The following is a 24015-nucleotide window of genomic DNA, read 5'->3' as shown; positions in this document are numbered from 1 at the left end:
TCTGGAGCCACACCAAAACTTAATGTGGTCTATTCTGGACTGACACACATCTGTTCAGTAGTTTACATGTAATCTGACAAACCAACCAACCAAAATCCGTACATAAAAATGATCTCTATAGAGGTAATTTATCCAAGATTATACATGTATGGATTGATTACAGAACAGCTGTTTCTTCATTAAACTCTGTTCTTACCTGATGTCCTGATTTTGTTTTGGGGGCATTTTTGCCGGCCGATATGGCTGTTTGATAAAAATGTCTGTGCAAATTGTTCAACACTTGATGCTTAAATTTAAAAAACTAGCAGTATCAGTTGCCTGATTATTGTTATTGTTGTTATGACTGTGAAGAGGCATTGTAGGAGGAAAGTAAGGAACAGTTGTGTACAAAACTAATGATTTTATATTGTCATATAGCAGAAACATGGACTGCAGAGACAAACATTTTCAACAGACACATGGTTTTCACAGGGTACACGGTTTACAAAGTACAGCTAACTGAGATCTTCAGCCACTTTAGACTTACTTGTCACTGTCACTCGGTCCAATGCTTGCTGCAGCGGCATATTCCAGCTCTAAAGGCCTGGTCGTTTCTTCATGGGGGTAGAAGCCGGATCTGCTCCTTGTTTCCTGGAGCAAGAAGTTCATAATTTACTAACTGAGCACAATATCTAACAGTGTAACTGCTACAGTGAGACACACACATAATAAACCTTGTAATGTCCTCAAAAATGTTTAGCAAAGTTAAATAAGAGTCTCATAACCGTAATGCCAAGTCGTAACAATATAATGAATTGAATGACAATATTCGGTCTACTACTGGGTCCATACAATCGCAATTTACAGTCAGCTGTAAATGTTTGACACCTTTGCTTCAAAAATGACTGAAGCGATTCACTGATTATCAAAATAGTTGGCAAAATTTTTTTTGGTCAACTAATTGTTGCATCTCTAAATAATAATATTTGTTTGCAAGGTTTAATTCCACATTTGTACAAGTTTAAAGACCTGAGCTACCTGAGACTCACAGGTTCACTGTTTGTTGTAAAGATTGTATATTTCCATCGTCACTACCACTAAATGTTTTCTGTCCTTTTGTTTCAGCTGCTGCTGTGCACCCTTGCCTTCGTGGTTCCTCCCCTTCAGGCCGCTCTCATCTCTTGGGGAGTGCTACTGCATATGTGAAAATAAGTGGCCCCAGAGGAAGCTGCATGTAATCTGATAAATTGCCTCTGCTGATGTCACTCAGCTAAATTGCATTTTGGGTAATGTAGGCACAAGTTTTTGAAGTAGAATGTGTGGAACATAAAAGGTGATATCTCTGATTCTGCTGTATAAATTTTGATAATTTGTTTTAAACTGTCCATAATGAGTCCAGCTGTGACATAGGAGTGTTAAGCAGAGCAGTGAACTACTTTCCAAATCGGGTGCCTACATTACCCACAATGTAACTGATCCAGTGAGCAACATCACTGGAGGTAATTTATCAGATTACATGCACCTTCCTCTGGAGCCACAGAAGGCTTTATAATATTTTTCTTTTTACATATACAGTAGTACTCTCCTTGAACCGACCCTCTCCTTGAACCGACACCTTATCGTGGTGGAGGGGTTTGAGCACCTGAATGATCCTAGGAGCTATGTTGTCCAGGGCTTAATGCCCCTGGTAGGGTCTCCCAAGGCAAACAGGTCCTAGGTGACAGGTCAGACTAAGAGCAGTTGGATGAGTTCCAAAGCCCCCTATGATAGAAATAACAACAAGGAAGTTTACGTCGCCCAGAATGGCGTCACCGGGGCCCCACCCTGGAGCCAGGCCCGGGGTTGGGGCTCGCAGGTGAGCGCCTGGTGGCCGGGTCTTTGCCCATGGGACCCGGCCGGGCACAGCCCGAAGGAGCAACGTGGGCCCGCCTCCACGCACAGTCTGGGCTCTGGAACCCAACTCCTTGAGAGAGGCTGGACTCTCTTCTACTCTGGAGTTGCCCGCGTCGAGAGGCGGCGAGCTGGTGCGGGCCTGCTCATAGCTCCCCAGCTCAGCTGCCACGTGTTGGAGTTTTCCCCGGTGAACGAGAGGGTCGTCTCCCTGCGCCTTCGGGTTGGGGATAGGTCTCTCACTGTTGTTTCGGCCTACGGGCCAAACGGCAGTGCAGAGTACCCGGCCTTCTTGGAGTCCCTGGGAGGGGTACTGGAGAGTGCTCCAACTGGGGACTCCATTGTTCTACTGGGGGACTTCAACGCTCACGTGGGCAGTGACAGCGTTACCTGGAGGGGTGTGATTGGGAGGAACGGCCTCCCCGATCTGAACCCGAGTGGTGTTCTGTTGTTGGACTTCTGTGCTAGTCACAGTTTGGCCATAACGAACACTATGTTCAAGCATAAGGGTGTTCATCAGTACACATGGCACCAGGACACCCTAGGCCGGAGGTCTTTGTGGTCGTGTCATCTGACCTCCGGCCGTATGTCTTGGACACTCGAGTGAAGAGTGGGGCTGAGCTGTCAACTGGTCACCACCTGGTAGTGAGTTGGATCCGCTGGCAGGGGAGGAAGCTGGACAGACTTGGCAGACCCAAACGTACTGTGAGGGTCTGCTGAGAACGTCTGGTGGAACCCTCTGTCGGAGAGGTCTTCAACTCCCACCTCCGGGAGAGCTTTGACCAGATCACGAGGGAGGCTGGGGACATTGAGTCCGAATGGGCCTTGTTCTCCGCTTCTGTTGTTGACGCAGCTGTTCAGAGCTGTGGCCGTAAGGTCTCCGGTGCCTGTCGTGGCGGCAATCCCCAAACCCGGTGGTGGACACCGAAAGTAAGGGATGCTGTCAAGCTGAAGAAGGAGTCCTCTCAAGCCTGGTTGGCTCGGGGGACTCCTGAGGCAGCTGACGGGTACCGGCAGGCCAAGCCTGCTGCAGCGTGGGCGGTCGCGGAAGCAAAGGCTCGGGTCTGGGAAAAGTTTGGGGAGGCCATGGAGGAGGACTACCGGTCAGCCTCGAGGAAATTCTGGCAAACCATCCGGCGCCTCAGGAAGGGGAAGCAGCCCTTCACCAACACTGTTTACGGTGGAGGTGGGGAGCTGTTGACCTCGACTTGGGATATCGCCGGGCGGTGGAAGGAATACTTTGAGGATCTCCTAAATCCCACTGACATGACTTCCACAGAGGAAGCAGAGGCTGGGGACTCGGAGGTTGATCCATTCATCACCCAAGCTGAAGTCACCGAGGTAGTTCGGAAGCTGCCCGGTGGCAAAGCACCGGGGGTGGATGAGTACTGAGACTGAGTACCTCAAGTCTCTGGATGTTGTGGGGCTGTCTTGGCTGACACGTCTCTGCAACATCGCGTGGCAGTCGGGGACAGTGCCTCTGGACTGGCAGACCGGGGTGGTGGTCCCTCTATTCAAAAAGGGGGAGCGAAGGGTGTGTTCCAACTATCGGGGGATCACACTCCTCAGCCTCCCTGGTAAAGTCTATTCCAGTGTACTGGAGAGGAGAATTCGGCCTATAGTAGAACCTCGGACTCAGGAGGAACAATGCGGTTTTCGTCCTGGCCGTGGAACACTGGACCAGCTCTATAGCCTCCGCAGGGTGCTCAAGGGTTCATGGGAGTTTGCCCAACCAGTCCACATGTGTTTTGTGGACTTGGAGAAGGCATTCGACCGTGTCCCTCGTGGCATTCTGTGGGAGGTGCTCCGGGAGTACGGGGTCGGGGGCCCTCTACTAAGGGCTGTACGGTCCCTGTATGACCGGAGCAGGAGCCTGGTTCGCATTGCCGGCAGTAAGTCAGACCTGTTCCAGGTGCATGTTGGACTCCGGCAGGGCTGCCCTTTGTCACCGGTTCTGTTCATTATTTTTATGGACAGAATTTCTAGGCGCAGTCATGGACCGGAGAGGATCTGGTTTGGGAGCCACTGGATTTCATCTCTGCTTTTCGCGGATGATGTTGCCTTGTTGGCTCCTTCGAGCCAGGACCTCCAGCATGTTCTGAGACGGTTTGCAGCCGAGTGTGAAGCAGCTGGGATGAGAATCAGCACCTCCAAGTCTGAGGCCATGGTTCTCAACCGGAAAAAGGTGGCTTGCTCCCTCCGAGTTTGGGGAGAGTTCCTGCCTGAAGTGGAGGAGTTCAAGTATCTTGGGGTCTTGTTCACGAGTGAGGGAAGGATGGAGCGCGAGATTGACAGGCGGATCGGTGCAGTGGCCGTTGTATCGGTCTGTCGTGGTGAAGAGAGAGCTGAGCCGAAAGGCGAAGCTCTCAATTTATTGGTCAATCTACGTTCCTACCCTCACCTATGGTCATGAACTTTGGGTCATGACCGAAAGAATAAGATCCCGGATACAAGCGGCCGAAATGAGTTTCCTTCGCAGGGTGGCGGGGCGCTCACTTAGAGATAGGGTGTGGAGCTCTGTCACATGGGAGGAGCTCAGAGTAGAGCCGCTGCTCCTCCACATCGAGAGGAGCCAGCTGAGGTGGCTCGGGCATCTGTATCGGATGACCCCTGGATGCCTCCCTCGGGAGGTGTTCCAGGCATGTCCCACCGGGAGGAAGAGACCCCGAGGAAGACCCAGGACACGCTGGAGTGACTATGTCGCCCGGCTGGCCTGGGAACGCCTTGGGATCCTCCCGGAGGAGCTGGAGGAAGTGTCCGGGGAGAGGTAAGTCTGGGTGTCCCTGCTCAGGCAGCTGCCCCCGCGACCCGGCTCCGGATAAGTGGAAGAAAATGGATGGATGGATGGAGTAGTACTCCCCAAGAGCTGCAAACACACTTGATGGGTAAAATTAGTGGAGTTAACCTTTAAGGCTAACAACATACTGCAGACTCATTCCTGGGTCCAGTCTAAAGTTTTATACCACTAATCCACACAAGGAAGACTGTGATCATGGTGGAAAGTAGGGATGCACGATATGGAGCCGATAACCAATAATTATTTTCTTCTCACGGCCGATACTGATACCGGATAATAATTTAACATTTTTGTACTTAAAAATAAGTTCATAACCTGCAGGGTTTTCACCCCTGGGGGTAAAAAGGCTAAGATGTAGTGGGCAAAGAGGGATGATTTATTATTCATAGCTCTAATAACATTTATTTATTTAATAACAACACTTGTGGAACACATATTGCAAGTTACAATTGTGTCGTCTTCTTTTGAACTTGAAAAGCAATGCCCTCTCCTTTTTCTGGATTAACTGGTTAGTTGTTTTGTCAATAAAATGTTAATATAATAAATAAAAAGATGCACATCACAGTGTAGCTCTTCAATGTCTTCAAATGCCCAACAGTCCAAAATCATTACATTTAAAATGATTATAAAAAATAGCAAATTCTCCTATCAAACAGCTGACCCTACAAGCAAAGGATGAAAAAGTTTGAACTACCAAGAATAGAGATGCAACAAAAAGGAGAAAACTGAAGGTGTCATTTGGTCTGTGGGAAATTGTGATGAGCATCGTTCACATTTTTTGACATATACTCAACTATTAATCCATTAATAGTGGATTGATAACAATTGATAATGAAAATTATCATTAGCTGCAGTCCTTATCAAGAATGCGACCTTCTGCACGAGCCACAAACACTTGCCAACCACAACAGATTTATGATGAACTAACTTTTTCTGGATTAGATTATGGTACTGGATTGATAATGGGTTATAGTAGCAGATGATCGACATGATTAGAGGTTTATTTTACAAAACACTAAATCCATAATACATACATCCATAAATTTCAAACACTGAAATAGAAATCTACCCTCCTCAGTGACTCCCACCTGTCCATGACGGCATCATCTCACTGAATTATCATCATAGAAATCTATATAACAGCATCTCTTCTTGTTGCTCTCACTACTCACAGACAGTTAGCACGATATCTCATCATAGGCCAGACCAGTGTGGCATTGAAGTAAGTTTAACTTTCTTAATTTACCTTTCCATTTCAACGTTTGTTAAAAAGTTAGACAGTGCTCTGAATCTAGCTGAGATCTGCAGCCTTTTTCAAAAATGGTCCATTTGTTCTTTATTTGCTTTGCCTTAATTGTGTCATTTATTACAAAATGTAATGATGAACAACTCTTTTGCTCATAACTTTGAAAATGTGATATTTTATTCCAATCAGAGATAACAGGTCTATCTAATCATAAATAGGGCTATTTTTTTCCTCTTAAATCAGAGATGCAACAATTAGGATAATCAATTCATCAATCAAAAGAAAATTTATTGTCAACAACTTCAATAATCAATTCACCGTTTCAGTCATATTCAAAGCATAATGTTTCTTTTATTATGTGAGAATTTTCTGTGAGTGAGTCTGTGAGTTTTTGGAGACATCATTTTGGGCTCTGGGAAATTGTGATATTTCATAATTGTTTGACTTTTTACAGACAGCGATTCATTGTGGAAATAATCAGTAGATTGATTGTCAGTGAAAATAACTGTTAGTTGGAGCTTTATGTAATTATACTTCTTTCTTTTGGGGAACTCAGAGCTGCACGATATGTTAAAATCTATTGCCATTATTTTGACAGATGCAATTCAGGATTAGTGTAACTCATCATTTTTGCATCACAGCTTTTATTCTCACTGAAAAAACTATAACATCATGATGTTGTGACATTTGTTGGAGTCTCTACTGAACATACATGTTTTCTTATGTCTGGATAACTAGATTTGTAGGCCAGGACATTCTGCAGCACTGCAGTACTTCATTATAATGATTTTCTGTCACATACTTTACCATTATCAAACAACTGAGGCTTCTGTGATTTGGATATTGCACTTAGCCATACAATTTTCATGACTGATGATTTTTAATTGAACTAAACTCAAACGGTTTCATTGACTCAACAATATCTGAGACACTGACAGCTCTTTTTTCAATTTGATCTGAACCGAGATTTGGTTTCTCAGGACTAAGCAGGACGAGGTGCGATATGAACTCAACCAGACGTCTGGACAGCCTGAGTGAAGCTTTCTTAAAGAACTTCATCACCATTGCTATCGCCGTCATCATCAACTTCATTAATGGAACTTTTGTCTACACCTACTTCAAGAGCCATGTCTTCCAGAGAGACCCCAGGTGATACGAGGACCATGTGTTTTCTCTCACACAAATATGTGAAGATGATTACAGTTAAAGCGATGAGATTTCTGCTCTTGTACCTTCATATATTTTGCCAAATGCTGTGATGGTGACTCGTCTTTCCTCTGAACCCTGCTCTCTTCTTATTTTTTCCTCTCCTGTCATATCTTCTCCTTGCTGGCTGCTGTGCTCGTCTCTCCTGCAGGTATGTGCTGTACATACATTTGGTTATCAATGACATGATCATGCTGACAATTGCTGTGGCGCTGCAGATCATAACATACACCATTCCCCTGAAACTGGCTCCCTGCTGCATCATGATGCTCATCTTAGTCACCACAGGCAAGTAGGTGTGTGTTATTTGTTCAACTTAAAGTGTTAACACAACTATTCTGCATATGTGTTTTGGGGGTTTTCTTGGATCTGACATTCCCACTGCATACAGTACATGTTTTAGTTTGGGGTGGACTATTTTGAGTTTTTCAGCTGATACCGATAACAGAAAACTACCTGCTTTAGATCAGAACAAGTGTAGGTGCTGAACTTCCAAGTTTCAACTTTCATTTCTCCAAGTGACGAAATAATGTTCATAGTTTGCATATTTATTACTCTGCTGCATTTCACCGACCTACACGTTAAAAACAAGTAACTAAGAGCAGCAACTGTGTTTAAGAGCTGAGCCAACAAACTATTGGCCTATATTTATTTAAAACGTGACATGTCCAGGCTTTGTGCACAAAGTCAATCGGGAGTTTCTGCTCGGACATTTTCAGTGGCAAAAATATTTACAGTGGGAAAAACGTTATGACAAAAGTTACAGTGCACAGCAGCACCTTTGCATAAACTGAATCTAAATCAGCCTCCTTGCTGAATTCACTCCGTTATCACCTACTGCAAAAGTGTCTGTGCCAGGCTTTACACACAGTTCTGCCAGTTAAAGAAAGCGAAAAAGTCAAAACTGAGCTTGATGGAAAAATATTCCCATTGTTAATCATGATAATGATAGAAAAAGCCATAATCATGAGATACAAGGTAGAAATTATGAGATAAAGTTAATAAAAAATGACATAAAAAATTATATTATGAGATTAAAAAATTGAAACTATGAGATTTAAGTAATAAGTATGGGTTAAAGTCATTACTATTAGATTAAAAAGTCTAAATTATTAGATGAAAAGTTGAAATTGACATCCAAAAGTCATAATTTTGACTTTCTGACTCATAATTATGGTTAACAATGGGAATTTTTCTTTATATTATACATATGTTTTATCAAAGCTAAGTTTTTATTAATTTTTTGTCTTTAACTGGCAGAAATGGGCGTCCATAGGATCATATCAAGGCAATAAATAAGTCATGTATGCATGAGAGAGAAGTCAGTCTCTTCTGGTTCATTGTTTCAATCCCTTTTTAATGCTGCTCCTTGCAGTTGGCCTACGTGACCTCAGTATTTATAAAATCCTGGTTACAGCCCTGCATGCAAGAAAATGTTCCACCTTAGAAGATACCAGTAGTCTTCGTGAATCAATTGTTAGAAATAAGAAACTGTGCATGCATGCCAACACCCATCACATGCGCCTGTACATGTATGCTTTGGTCCTTAAACAAATAGCACTACACCCCCTGTTTATCGATAATAATTTCACTGTCAGCCAAACAAGTAAAAGACAAATGTGCTCAGCCACCACAATAATGTAATATTAAAGTGTATAAATACAGCGAGAGAGCAAGTTAGCAAGAACTAACTTTGATGCCAGAGCAGCAGAAAGTAATAAATACAGAGGACTCACATTCCTCATACTGTTAGCTAACATTAGCACATGTAGGTTATACTTACAGTCATGGTGGAGTGAGGCTGTGGTCCTCAGGGTCTCAGTGTGACAGTAAATCCTCTGGTAGTCTTCACAACTGGCTGTAAAATGTACCTGATAACAACAACGGCCGACCAACAACACGACGACATGACTGACGGCCGCCAACACTGTAAACTTCAGACAGACGGCTAACGAACAGGATTAGCATTAGCAAACATGGTCCTCGGCAGCAGGGAGCGAGCTCAGGGAGCCACGCTAACACGATTATTTCCTCCGAAAAGCTTCCTGGCTGAGGCGACATGATGACACTTCTGGCAGGATAGCTGATAAATTAAATAATATCTTGGTAGCATTAGCATTAGCATTAATGTGTTAGTAGCAGAGTTCGACAACACCGTCAACGGCTTAAAATCCAGCTGGGCGGAGATTAGAATGTTTCAAAAGCCCGCCTTTAATGCGAGGGTGCGTTTGATTTATGTTCCAACTGGAAGAGTTTCACTGTCAGAGGTGGAGGTAGTACTCAGATACTTTACTTAGAAGTATTAAAATACTCCTAAAGTCCTGCATTTAAAATATTACTTAGTGTGTAAGTTATTTCTGGCGTCCTTTGGTCAAAAATCAATAATAACCTTTCAGCATGTTGTAATTCACAGTGTGATGACAGAACACTGGACTTCTGTCTCCCCTCGGCTCTGTATTCAGGCTTTAAACAATCAGGGCCGTGACGGCAGTGTTCAGCCAATCACAGCTCATTTTACAGAGCAAGCTGTTTCGGGCGTTCCTATTGGTTGCTCGACCAAAGTCGATGCGCGCCGCATTCACGTTCCGTGTAGGTGCAATGGCGGACGTCCTGGCAGGAAAAAGCCGCTGTTTCCATCCCAGTTTTATGCGTTTTTCACATATTCTACAAACTCCAGCTTTAATTCAAGTTATGTGGGCAGTGGCGGACTCAGGATGTTTGAGGGGCAGGGGCGAAAAACATTAAAAGGGCACCAGCTGTATGGGGTGGGACACCAGCGCACAGACAGAGCATCTTGAAGGGCACTTTATCATGTTTTATCTACCATAGAGGCATCCTGAAGGGCACTTTTGCAGTGTTTTTTCAAAGATGGGGTCACCAGGCCCCCCCCCCCCCCCCCCCCCCCAAGTCCACCAGTGTATGTAGGCATAATCAGGAAAATGTATTTAAAGTAATACAAGTAATTATTGTTATTCTGTTATATCATTAGTTTATCATTATAAGGCCTTCACTCAGGAAAGGGTTTTTTTTTTCGCCCGTGTCCATATGTTGGTTGGTTTGTCAGCAGGATTACACAAAAACTACTTAGCAGATTTCCGCGAAACTCAGAAGGAGGAACCGACCCCATTATTTTTTTGGAGGGGTCTGGGTCCAGATAAAGGGATGGATCCAAGAATTTTTTCCACTTCCATTATAATTGAGAGATAGATGTTTTTTTTGACATTTCTGTTCATTTCTCACTGGATAATAGATCTTTCTATTCTTGTTACTCTTGCATTAAAGTAAAAGCAGGATTTCCCAGTTGTAGTTGTTGATGTGGAGCTCATTTTGAACTGCTTTGTATAGGATTATAATTCACTATTATTTCCATTGGATGAATCTGCTCATTATTTTCTCCATTAATAAATGAAATCTAACTAAGTGTATTTACTGACGTATTGCACTTATGTAGGTCTTCAATTTTTAGACACTTTACTTAAGTATTTCCATTTTCTGCTACTCTCTACTCCACTTTTACTACAATACATGTTCAGTATGTCTGTTCACACATGAGATCCACACTTCATTTGTCTTCACCCAGGAACAGCCCTCTGAACCTGGCTGGCATGGCACTCGAGCGTTATATTGCTGTTTGCAAACCTCTTCATCACGTTCATATCTGCACCCTGCAGCGGACCTACAGTCTCATCGCACTGATCTGGGCCGTCTCCTTCCTGCCCACCGTCACAGATATCATCTTCCTTGTTGCCACCCAGCCTCTTTCTATCTTCTTAAGAAACATCATGTGTTACCCCTCCAACATCTTCAGCACACCGTTCCACAAGAAACACAGGACAGTTGTCCAGGTGAAATATTGATAGTTGATCTATGATTTCCTTTATGATGTCAGCCATTTCTGTTTATTCCATGGAGCAGATTGTTTATGTTTTTGGCTTGTGTGCCTTTGTGTCCTCCTCAGGGGCTTCTGCTTTGCTTCGTCTTCCTGACTGTGCTCATCACCTACCTGAAGGTCCTCTGCACTGCCCGGGCAGCCTCAGGTTTGAACCAGGCCTCAGCCAGAAACGCCTGTAACACCATCCTGCTGCACGGAGTCCAGCTCCTCATCTGCATGTCCTCCTTCACTTCTCCATTCATCAACATGATGTTAGTCACCGCTTGGCCCAAGAAACGCAGCACAATTCTCTTCACCACCTACCTGGTTACCGATATACTTCCACGTCTGCTCAGTCCGCTCATATACGGCATCAGAGACAAGACATTCAGCTGCCACGCCAGGATGCACTTCTGCTCGAGGTGCTATCCTGCAGAGAAGAGGGTGAACCCGATGGACCCCCAGAGAAGGTCCAAAAAGGTCTCACACTGAATGACCTTAAAACACCAGTGATTTTGCATGTTTTAGTTCATTATCTGCAAATACAAGTTGATTTTGGTTTTTAATTGAAAGGAATGTTTGTGAGAGAATAATCAACATTTCTGTGTTAAAATCTGCTCCGATGCCTTCAGGCCCTCATGTTTTAAAGGGTCAACGCTACATTTGGGTCAGAAAAAGTTTGTAAAAGTTTCTTTCCATAATAGTAAATGCACATTTTTATGAAATGCAGCTGGTTTACTATGTAAAAATGCCACAAAATACTGTTTGTCTGTTTACTGTCAATGTTACAAAGTGCAGTGCAGAATGAAGTTGGCACCTTGTGTGGCAGCCTCTGCCGTCAGAGGGCCCTGCGATGAGCTGGCGACTCATCCAGGGATATACCCTGGCCTCCGCCCTATGTGAACTGGATTTGGCCCCAGTAACCCGCAACCCGCAATCCCCTGAAAGGGGCGATAAAGCGGCAACATCTCCGCGACCCTCACGGAAAAAGCGGTAGATAATGAACTGAACTGAACTAATGAACTGAACAATATTAAAAAGTCAGTTCCTTTAGCATTTGTTCTTATATAGTACTTTATTGTTTTTTGTATATTGTATATAGTACCTAATTTTTTTTATTGTTTCTAGATTGGCCCTTGTATTTTTATTGTATTTGTACTTGAATGTACCTGCTGCTATGATAACCTAATTTCCCCTCGGGGATTAATAAAGTTATCTATCTATCTATCTGATCCCAAACACCTGAACAGCCTCAAAAATATAATAATATTCAAGTTCAAGTTTAAGGTAATAGCCATTTCAACCACAATGATAATTAATAACGATCAATAATATAATTTCTGATTTTTAACAGATATTTTACATTTTATTTCATTCACATAAATCTTAGAATCCAGGGATGGGGATTGCTAGAATGGCACTCAATAGAATGTATACCTCCACCAACAGTTCCTTCCAGTGCAATTCTAAGCTGCAGCTCCACAGTCACTCTGCTGCTCAGCCCCTATGTATAGTCCAGCTGTGCCATAGGAGTGTTAAGCAGAGCAGTGAACTACTTTCCAGATCTGGTGCCTACATTACCCACAATGTAACTGAGCCACTGAGCAACATCACTGGAGGTAATTTGTCGGATTACATGCACCTTCCTCTGGAGCCACAGAAGGCTTTATAGTATTTTTTTTTTTTTTTTTTTTTTTTAACATATACAGTAGTACTCCCCAAGAGCTGTAAACACACTTGATGGGTAAAATTAGTGGAGTTACCCTTTAAGGCCAACAACATACTGTAGACTCATTCCTGGGTCCAGTCTAAAGTTATACCACTAATCCACACAAGGAAGACTGTGATCATGGTGGAAAGTAGGGATGCACGATATGGATTTTTTTCAGCCGATAACCAATAATTATTTTCTTCTCACGGCCAATACTGATACCGGATAATAATTAACATTTTTGTACTTTAAAAATAAGTTCATAACCTGCAGTGTTTTCACCCCTGGGGGTAAAAAGGCTAAGATGTAGTGGGCAAAGATGGATGATTTATTATTCATAGCTTTCATAACTTTTTCTGGATTAGATTATGGTAATGGATTGATAATGGGTTATTGTAGACTGATGATCGACATAATTAGAGGTTTATTTTACAAACACTAAATCCATAATACATTTAAATTTCAAACACTGAAATAGAAATCTACCCTCCTCAGTGACTCCCACCTCTCCATGACGGCATCATCTCACTGAATTATCATCATAGAAATCTATATAACAGCATCTCTTCTTGTTGCTCTCACTACTCACAGACAGTCAGCACGATATCTCATCATAGGCCAGACCAGTGTGGCATTGAAGTAAGTTTAACTTTCTTAATTTACCTTTCCATTTCAACGTTTGTTAAAAAGTTAGACAGTGCTCTGAATCTAGCTGAGATCTGCAGCCTTTTTCAAAAATGGTCCATTTGTTCTTTATTTGCTTTGCCTTAATTGTGTCATTTATTACAAAATGTAATGATGAACAACTCTTTTATTCATAACTTTGAAAATGTGATATTTTATTCCAATCAGAGATAACAGGTCTATCTAATCATAAATAGGGCTGTTTTTTTTCTCTATTTTCAATGTTATTCTATTTTTCCTCTTAAATCAGAGATGCAACAATTAGGATAATCAATTCATCAAATCAAAAGAAAATTTATTGTCAACAACTTCAATAATCAATTCACCGTTTCAGTCATATTCAAAGCATAATGTTTCTTTTATTATGTGAGAATTTTCTGTAAGTGAGTCTGAGTTTTTGGAGACATCATTTTGGGCTCTGGGAAATTGTGATATTTCATAATTGTTTGACTTTTTACAGACAGCGATTCATTGTGGAAATAATCAGCAGATTGATTGTCAGTGAAAATAACTGTTAGTTGGAGCTTTATGTAATTATACTTCTTCTTTCTTTTGTGGAACTCAGGGCTGCACGATATGTTAAAATCTATTGCCATTATTTTGACAGATGTGATTCAGGATTAGTGTAACTCATCATTTTTGCATCACAGCTTTTATTCTCACTGAAAAAACTATAACATCATGATGTTGTGACATTTGTTGGAGTCTCTACTGAACATACATGTTTTCTTATGTCTGCATAACTAGATTTGTAGGCCAGGACATTCTGCAGCACTGCAGTACTTCATTATAATGATTTTCTGTCACGTACTTTACCATTATCAAACAAGTGAGGCTTCTGTGATTTGGATATTGCACTTAGCCATACAATTTTCATGACTGATGATTTTTAATTGAACTAAACTCAAACGGTTTCATTGACTCAACAATATCTGAGACACTGACAGCTCTTTTTTCAATTTGATCTGAACCGAGATTTGGTTTCTCAGGACTAAGCAGGACGAGGTGCGATATGAACTCAACCAGACGTCTGGACAGCCTGAGCGAAGCTTTCTTAAAGAACTTCATCACATTTGCTATCGCCGTCATCATCAACTTCATCAATGGAACTTTTGTCTACACCTACTTCAAGAGCCATGTCTTCCAGAGAGACCCCAGGTGATATGAGGACCATGTGTTTTCTCTCACACAAATATGTGAAGATAATTACAGTCAAATCAATGAGATTGCTCTTGTACCTTCATATATTTTGCCAAATGCTGTGATGGTGACTCGTCTTTCCTCTGAACCCTTTTCTCTTCTTATTTTTTCCTCTCCTGTCTTATCTTCTCCTTGCTGGCTGCTGTGCTCGTCTCTCCTGCAGGTATGTGCTGTACATACATTTGGTTATCAATGACATGATCATGCTGACAATTGCTGTGGCGCTGCAGATCATGACATACACCATTCCCCTGAAACTGGCTCCCTGCTGCTTCATGCTGCTCATCTTAGCCACTACAAGCAAGTAGGTGTGTGTTATTTGTTCAACTTAAAGTGTTAACACAACTATTCTGCATATGTGCTTTGGGGGTTTTCTTGGATCTGACATTCCCACTACATAGAGTACATGTTTTAGTTTGGGGTGGACTATTTTGAGTTTTTCAGCTGATACCGATAACAGAGAACTACCTGCTTTAGATCAGAACAAGTGTAGGTGCTGAACTTCCAAGTTTCAACTTTCATTTCTCCAAGTGAGGAAATAATGTTCATAGTTTGCATATTGATTACTCTGCTGCATTTCACCGACCTACACATTAAAAACAAGTAACTAAGAGCAGCAACTGTGTTTAAGATCTGGGCCAACAAACTATTGGCCTATATTTATTTAAAACGTGACATGTCCAGGCTTTGTGCACAAAGTCAAGCAGGAGTTTCTGCTCAGAAATTTTCAGTGGCAAAAATATTCACAGAACATTATGACAAAAGTTACAGTGCACAGCAGAAGCTTTGTATAAACTGTAGCCTACCTCCTGAATTCACTCTGTTATCACCTACTGCAAACGTGTCTGTGCCAGGCTTTACACGGGGTTCACAGTGATGAATATAGAAGCCCCTTTCTGCCAGTTAAAGAAAAGGATGAGGTGAAAACTGAGCTTGATGAAAAAATATTCCCATGGTAAATCATGATAATGAAACCTTGTATCATGAGATACAAGGTAGAAATTATGAGATAAAAAGTCAAGGTAGAAACAAGGTAGAAATTATGAGATAAAAAGTCAAAATTATGAGATAAGAAGTCATAGTTATTAGGGGTGTCAGGATCTTGATTATAAATCCGATATCGATCGAAATGACGTCACAATCTCGAACTTTGAAATCAAAGGTGGAATCAAGGATTTAGCCACGCACCCAGTGTCTGGCAGGTGTGCCAAGAGGGGGAAAAAAAACACGCAGTGCATGTCGTAGAACGGTGAGTGGATTCACATTGGATCTGGTGTTGCGGCAAATACGCAGGTTTTCCCATTCATTTTAATGAGGGTAGTCGGTTTTGGCTGCAGCGGTGCACGTCGAAATAGTTGAGACGGAGTCAACTTTTAGAGAAACGCAGCCCGTCATCACGTTGCGATGGCCAATAAAATAAGCTGGAGATCAGACTACAACTGAAGCCACAGTGGAGTGTAAAGTAATCGTGTGTAAAGTGTATGTAATCAGTTTGGCTTTGTGCAACAGTTTAAAACACTGTGGATGCCAACGATCACTGTACGACCAGCATGTTTAACCTACTGTGGCAGAGACATGACCAGAGATCATAACCAGAGTACAACAGGTCAGTAGCAGGGCATGTTATTTAGCATGGATAACTACTACAGAGGGAAAACAACAGACATTACTGTGTAACGTTAAGTTTTACTTTCACTTCGATTCGGTTGAAAACACAGTGATGACAGTAATGACTTTACTGTTATTTTTAATCCATCGATGAGAACAAACAATCACTAGTGCTTCCAGCATGCTAGTAGCATAACAACATATCAGCTTCGTCTTTCAGCAAACTGATCAGCGGGTGTTCACAACACGTAACACACACGGGCCGTAGAGTGACACTCCCACACGGCCGAACCAACCTAGCACACACGTACACAGGCAACACAATAAATATGTCAGGACAGCTCCGCAGGCATCATAAAGAAGTACACCTAACTGACAAAACAACACCACATTTTTTTATATATTTTTTTTTATATATATATATATATATATATATATATATATATATATATATATATATAATGTCTGTGGTGTCTGGCACCAGGGCGTTTTATAGTGGATCCTCTGGGTCCTGTATATTGGGGGGTGGTGCCTCCATGGATCAAACCTGCTCCAACACGTCTTACAGATGCTCAATCAGATTGGGATCTGGGGAATTTGGAGGCCCGGTCAACACCTTGGGCCCTTTATTATGTTCCTCGAGCCGTTCCTGAGCAGTGTTTGCGGTGTGTCAGGGCACATTGTCCTGCTGGGGGGCCACTGCCATTGGGTAGTGTTGTCGTGATGAGGGGGTGTACTTGGTCCACAACAGTGTTTGGATGGGTGGTGCGTGTCAAGTGGCATTCACATGAATGCCAGCACCCAAGGTTTCCCAGCAGAACATCACATTGTGATGAGATGATCAATGTTATTCACGTTACCTGTCACTGGTTTTAATGTTGTGGCTGATCAGTATTAGTATGTATGTAGAAGGGGTATGGTGAAAGTGAAAACAAAAAAGCACCAGTTGTATGCAGGGGCAACATGCAAACAAATTGTCCCTGCAAAGTGAGTAGCAATTAAGGTTAGATAAGCAGATTCATGTACAGTGTGTCTGTTCATAAATGAGAGCCACACCTCATTCATATTTGTAATGTAAATCTGAACAAATCATGAACAAATCAAATCTTGTTCGTTTTTATTTGTCTTCACCCAGGAACAGCCCTCTGAACCTGGCTGGCATGGCACTCGAGCGTTATATTGCTGTTTGCAAACCTCTTCATCACGTTCATATCTGCACCCTGCAGCGGACCTATGGTCTCATTGCACTGATCTGGGCCGTCTCCTTCCTGCCTGCCGTCACAGATGTCATCTTCCTTGTTGCAACCCAGCCTCTTTCTATCTTCTCAAGAAGCATCATCTGTTACAAGTCCAACATCTTCAGCACACCGTTCCATAAGACACACAACACAGTTGTCCACGTGAAATACGGATTATTAATCTTTGATTTCCTTTATGATATCAGCCATTTCTGTTTATTCCATGGAGCAGATTGTTTATGTTTTTGGCTTGTATGCCTTTGTGTCCTCCTCAGGGGCTTCTGCTTTGCTTCGTCTTCATGACTGTGCTCATCACCTACCTGAAGGTCCTCTGCACTGCCCGGGCAGCCTCAGGTTTGAACCAGGCCTCAGCCAGAAACGCCCGTAACACCATCCTGCTGCACGGAGTCCAGCTCCTCATCTGCATGTCCTCTTTCATTTCTCCATTCATCAACATCATGTTAGTCACCGCTTGGCCCAAGAAACGCAGCACAATTATCTTCACCACCTACCTGGTTACCGGTATACTTCCACGTCTGCTCAGTCCGCTCATATACGGCATCAGAGACAAGACATTTAGCTGCCACGTCAGGATGCACTTCTGCTCGAGGTGCTATCCTGCAGAGAAGAGGGTGAACCCGATGGACCCCCAGAGAAGGTCCAAAAAGGTCTCACACTGAATGACCTTAAAACACCAGTGATTTTGAATGTTTTAGTTCATTATCTGCAAATACAAGTTGATTTTGGATTTTAATTGAAAGGAATTTTTGTCAGAGAATAATCAACATAATTGTGTTAAAATCTGCTCCAATGCCTTCAGGCCCTCATGTTTTAAAGGGTCAACGCAAAGTTTCTTTCCATAATGGTAAATGCACATTTTTATGAATGTAAACCAGCTTTAGTAAAAATGCTACAAAATACTGTTTCACTGTTAACTGTCAATGTTCCAAAGTGCAGTGCAGAATGCATAAATAAAGAAAAAAACAACATTAAAAATAATTTGCTTCAGCCTTTGTTCTTATTGAAAAACTGAATATGTGAGAGGACTTCCGGTCGGTGAGTAAGATGGCGACGTGAACTTTTTCTCCCGATAGCTAGCTTAAAACTTTCTCCCCACAATTCATAAAAGAACACTTATCAATCAGATTCAATGAGCGGGGGAGTTGCAACAAGAAGTAAGAAGAAACGTGACATTAAGAAAGGACCTAATCCAAATACAATGAGCCAAAACGATGAAAGCTGCGAGCATCTGGCTAATGCTAACCCGCTAACCGAAATGATGCGCTCGATGCAATAAGTAAAGAGATACACGACCTCAAAACAGAGATGAAGAAAGACTTGGCCACACGCAAAGAACAAATTACGAAAGATGTTAAGTCTGAAATCAATGAGCTAAAGCAAGAAATATTCCAGCAACTCTCTGCCAACACTAAAATTTTACACACACACACACGGAACGCATCGCAGAGATGGAGACGTGGAATATGGAGGTGAAAGACGCGCTGTGTAAATCTTTGAAACAACAGAAAATACTGCAAGACAAGCTGACGGATATTGAAGGGAGGAATAGGAGAAAAAATATCTGTATTTTCAGATTACCCAAAGATAAAGAAGGTGACTCTGCCACCACATACATCCAAAAATTGCTCATAACGGAGCTCTCATTGCCACCTGATGTCAGCCTGCAAATCCAACGCGCGCACAGAGCGCTGGCCCAAAAGCCGAACCGCAGCTCGCCACCAAGGTCCATGATTGTTAACTTTCTGGAACTTGCCGTCAAAGAGATGGTCCTGAAAAAAAGCTTGGCAAAAGAAAATCGTTGTGGAAGGGCGGCAGCTGATTTTTGACCATGACTATGCAACAGAAGTGGTTTAGAAGAGGAAAGAGAACAGCGGGATCAAGAAGATATTGGTGCATGTTGGTGCATACCCGAGTATGAAGCAAGGTGGAAAGATATAGAAATGGAAGTCAAAGATTTACAAATTCTCAGAGAGAAAAATATTCAGTTGGGTGGCGTATGATCCAAAGTTTCTACCAGGTCTGAGTGACCTAATATTCAAGTTCAAGTTCAAAGTAATAGCCATTTCAACCATAATGATAATTAATAATGATTAATAATATAATTTCTGATTTTTAACAGATATTTTACATTTTATTTCATTCATATAAATCTTAGAATCGAGGGATGGGGAGTGCTAGAATGGCACTCAATAGAATGTATACCTCCACTAACAGTCCCTTTCAATTCAATCAAACCAAATCCACTGTCATGATTGTGGACGTTGTGTTTTCTCTGTGCTTCGTGTTTGGTTTTGGTCTGTGTGCTCTGAGGTTTTCTTGCACAGTTTGGGCATGGCTTCCAGGGTTGGCTGGCCTCTTGTACTACTCGTGACTTTGTACTCATTTGTTACATTGTTTCTTCAAGGCATACTTTTGCAATCCATGTCATTCCTAGAGCCAGTGCAATTCTAGGCTGCAGCTCCACAGTCACTCTGCTGCTCAGCCTACTGCTCCTCAGCCACCAGCCAGATCCCTCTGTGGATCCAATATTGCCACTCACTTGAGCCTCGACCAAAGCCTCTGCCTTCCAGTACCATGAGCCCTAGCTCTGAGCCTCAGCCTTCCTCCACCACCTCTTTACCTGAGCTTCCTGAATAAATTCCTATTTACCTATCCACTGTCTTGGTGTCCACTTTTGGGTCCAACTTCAAACCACTACAATTCGTGACAGAGCAATCTGGCCAACATGGATCCAGCAGACCCAGACGCCATTCAACAAGCACTCAGCGCTCAAGAAGCCTTAGTGGTCAGACATGATCAGGTGCTGTCATGAATTTGTTGAGAGGAAGGGCAGGACAGTAGGCCATAGCTTTGTGGGAGAGTAAGTCAGCACCAGGAGGCTTCCAAACGCCTTATGTCTTTACAACAGGGTTCCCAGCCTCTAGCTTCTCATTCTGTAGATTTTCGCATTCTGACTTCTGAGAGTGGGGGAGATGAACGACTCCGGTGCCGATGACAACTTTGCAGATTCTGAATGAGTGGAGAAGACTCAGACCCCAGTGGAACCCCTTGTAAGATAATGTTAATGCCTGAGATGGCAGACTCATAGCCACTGTAACTCACCATACTATACCTGTGAACCTGTTATTTCTGGTAATCATCATGAGCGGGTCCAGCTCCATGTTATTCCCTCCCCCACTTCACCTGTTGTTCTCGGTCTCCCCTGGCTCAAACTGCATGGTCCTCACATCAGTTAGAACACTTGCACCATCTCCAGTTTGAGTGTATTCTGCCCCTCTCATTGCCTTCACTCAGCCATCCCTGCCTGCCCTCCTCCTCCGAACTCCCTTAAACAGCTACAACACTTCCTGGGCTTTGCCACTTTCTATAAAAGGTTCATCCATGTCTACAGTAAGGTGGCAGTCCCCCTAACCCATCTAACCTCCACCAGCAGTCCCTTTGTTTGGACCCCTGAACCTGACGCACCCTTAAAAAAGTTAAAGGAACTATTCACCAGTGCTCCTGTGCTCTGTCTGGCTGGCTATCTGGAGCCACACCAAAACTTAATGTGGTCTATTCTGGACTGACACACATCTGTTCAGTAGTTTACATGTAATCTGATAAACCAACCAACCAAAATCCGTACATAAAAATGATCTCTATAGAGGTCATTTATCCAAGATTATACATGTATGGATTGATTACAGAACAGCTGTTTCTTCATTAAACTCTGTTCTTACCTGATGTCCTGATTTTGTTTTGGGGGCATTTTTGCCGGCCGATATGGCTGTTTGATAAAAATGTCTGTGCAAATTGTTCAACACTTGATGCTTAAATTTAAAAAACTAGCATCAGTTGACTGATTATTGTTATTGTTGTTATGACTGTGAAGAGGCATTGTAGGAGGAAAGTAAGGAACAGTTGTGTACAAAACTAATGATTTTATATTGTCATATAGCAAAAACATGGACTGCAGAGACAAACATTTTCAACAGCCACATGGTTTTCACAGGGTACACGGTTTACAAAGTACAGCTAACTGAGATCTTCAGCCACTTTAGACTTACTTGTCACTGTCACTCGGTCCAATGCTTGCTGCAGCGGCATATTCCAGCTCTAAAGGCCTGGTCGTTTCTTCATGGGGGTAGAAGCCGGATCTGCTCCTTGTTTCCTGGAGCAAGAAGTTCATAATTTACTAACTGAGCACAATATCTAACAGTGTAACTGCTACAGTGAGACACACACATAATAAACCTTGTAATGTCCTCAAAAATGTTTAGCAAAGTTAAATAAGAGTCTCATAACCGTAATGCCAAGTCGTAACAATATAATGAATTGAATGACAATATTCGGTCTACTACTGGGTCCATACAATCGCAATTTACAGTCAGCTGTAAATGTTTGACACCTTTGCTTCAAAAATGACTGAAGCGATTCACTGATTATCAAAATAGTTGGCAAAAAATTTTTTGGTCAACTAATTGTTGCATTTCTAAATAATAATATTTGTTTGCCAGGTTTAATTCCACATTTGTACAAGTTTAAAGACCTGAGCTACCTGAGACTCACAGGTTCACTGTTTGTTGTAAAGATTGTATATTTCCATCATCACTACCACTAAATGTTTTCTGTCCTTTTGTTTCAGCTGCTGCTGTGCATCCTTGCCTTCGTGGTTCCTCCCCTTCAGGCCGCTCTCATCTCTTGGGGAGTGCTACTGCATATGTGAAAATAAGTGGCCCCAGAGGAAGCTGCATGTAATCTGATAAATTGCCTCTGCTGATGTCACTCAGCTAAATTGCATTTTGGGTAATGTAGGCACAAGTTTTTGAAGTAGAATGTGTGGAATATAAAAGGTGATATCTCTGATTCTGCTGTATAAATTTTGATCATTTGTTTTAAACTGTCCATAATGAGTCCAGCTGTGACATAGGAGTATTAAGCAGAGCAGTGAACTACTTTCCAAATCGGGTGCCTACATTACCCACAATGTAACTGAGCCAGTGAGCAACATCACTGGAGGTAATTTATCAGATTACATGCACCTTCCTCTGGAGCCACAGAAGGCTTTATAATATTTTTCTTTTTACATATACAGTAGTACTCTCCTTGAACCGACCCTCTCCTTGAACCGACACCTTATCGTGGTGGAGGGGTTTGAGCACCTGAATGATCCTAGGAGCTATGTTGTCCGGGGCTTAATGCCCCTGGTAGGGTCTCCCAAGGCAAACAGGTCCTAGGTGACAGGTCAGACTAAGAGCAGTTGGATGAGTTCCAAAGCCCCCTATGATAAAAATAACAACAAGGAAGTTTACGTCGCCCGGAATGGCGTCACCGGGGCCCCACCCTGGAGCCAGGCCCGGCGTTGGGGCTCGCAGGCTTTTGCCTGGTGGCCCTGTCTTTACTCTTGAGCCTGGTTGGCTCGGGGGACTCCTGAGGCAGCTGACGGGTACCGGCAGGCCAAGCGTGCTGCAGCGTGGGCGGTCACAGAAGCAAAGGCTCGGGTGTGGGAAAAGTTCAGGGAGGCCATGGAGGAGGACTACCGGTCGGCCTCGAGCAAATTCTGGCAAACCATCCGGCGCCTCAGGAAGGGGAAGCAGCCCTTCACCAACACTGTTTACTCGGAGGTTGATCCATTCATCACCCAAGCTGAAGTCACTGAGGTAGTTCAGAAGCTGCCCGGTGGCAAAGCACCGGGGGTGGATGAGATCCGCCCTGAGTACCTCAAGTCTCTGGATGTTGTGGGGCTGTCTTGGCTGACACATCTCTGCAACATTGCATGGCAGTCGGGGACAGTGCCTCTGGACTGGCAGACCGGGGTGGTGGTCCCTCTATTCAAAAAGGGGGAGCGGAGGGTGTGTTCCAACTATCGGGGGATCACACTCCTCAGCCTCCCTGGTAAAGTCTATTCCAGGGTACTGGAGAGGAGAATTCGGCCTATAGTCGAACCTCGGATTCAGGAGGAACAATGCGGTTTTCGTCCTGGCCGTGGAACACTGGACCAGCTCTATAGCCTCCGCAGGGTGCTCAAGGGTTATGGGAGTTTGCCCAACCAGTCCACATGTGTTTTGTGGACTTGGAGAAGGCATTCGACCGTGTCCCTCGTGGCATTCTGTGGGAGGTGCTCTGGGAGTACGGGGTCGGGGGCCCTCTACTAAGGGCTGTACTGTCCCTGTATGACCGGAGCAGGAGCCTGGTTCGCATTGCCGGCAGTAAGTCAGACCTGTTCCAGGTGCATGTTGGACTCCGGCAGGGCTGCCCTTTGTCACCGGTTCTGTTCATTATTTTTATGGACAGAATTTCTAGGCGCAGTCATGGACCGGAGGGGATCTGGTTTGGGAGCCACTGGATTTCATCTCTGCTTTTCGTGGATGATGTTGCCTTGTTGGCTCCTTCGAGCCAGGACCTCCAGCATGTCCTGGGACGGTTTGCAGCCGAGTGTGAAGCAGCTGGGATGAGAATCAGCATCTCCAAGTCTGAGGCCATGGTTCTCGACCGGAGAAAGGTGGCTTGCTCCCTCCGAGTTTGGGGAGAGTTCCTGTCTCAAGTGGAGGAGTTCAAGTATCTTAGGGTCTTGTTCACGAGTGA

General features: G+C 43.4%; 2 protein-coding genes across 2 annotated transcripts; both read left to right on the top strand.

The window, feature by feature from the left end:
• The first annotated feature begins 1723 nt into the window (after positions 1–1723).
• LOC140997612 (odorant receptor 131-2-like) lies at positions 1724–11481 on the top strand. The gene is made up of 6 exons (XM_073467569.1): positions 1724–1898; positions 2723–2972; positions 6879–7061; positions 7270–7410; positions 10699–10963; positions 11077–11481. Exons 1-6 carry the CDS (start codon positions 1724–1726, stop codon positions 11479–11481), a joined length of 1419 nt encoding a protein of 472 aa, XP_073323670.1.
• Positions 11482–14396: 2915 nt separating this feature from the next.
• On the top strand, positions 14397–18110 carry LOC140997611 (odorant receptor 131-2-like). The gene is made up of 4 exons (XM_073467568.1): positions 14397–14542; positions 14748–14888; positions 17328–17592; positions 17706–18110. Exons 1-4 carry the CDS (start codon positions 14397–14399, stop codon positions 18108–18110), a joined length of 957 nt encoding a protein of 318 aa, XP_073323669.1.
• Positions 18111–24015: the final 5905 nt, after the last annotated feature.

Source organism: Pagrus major, chromosome 6 (assembly GCF_040436345.1).
Source record: "Pagrus major chromosome 6, Pma_NU_1.0".
Lineage (NCBI taxonomy): Eukaryota > Metazoa > Chordata > Actinopteri > Spariformes > Sparidae > Pagrus > Pagrus major.
Note: the sequence above shows the minus strand (reverse complement) of the source record. Positions and strands in the feature narration are given on the sequence as shown.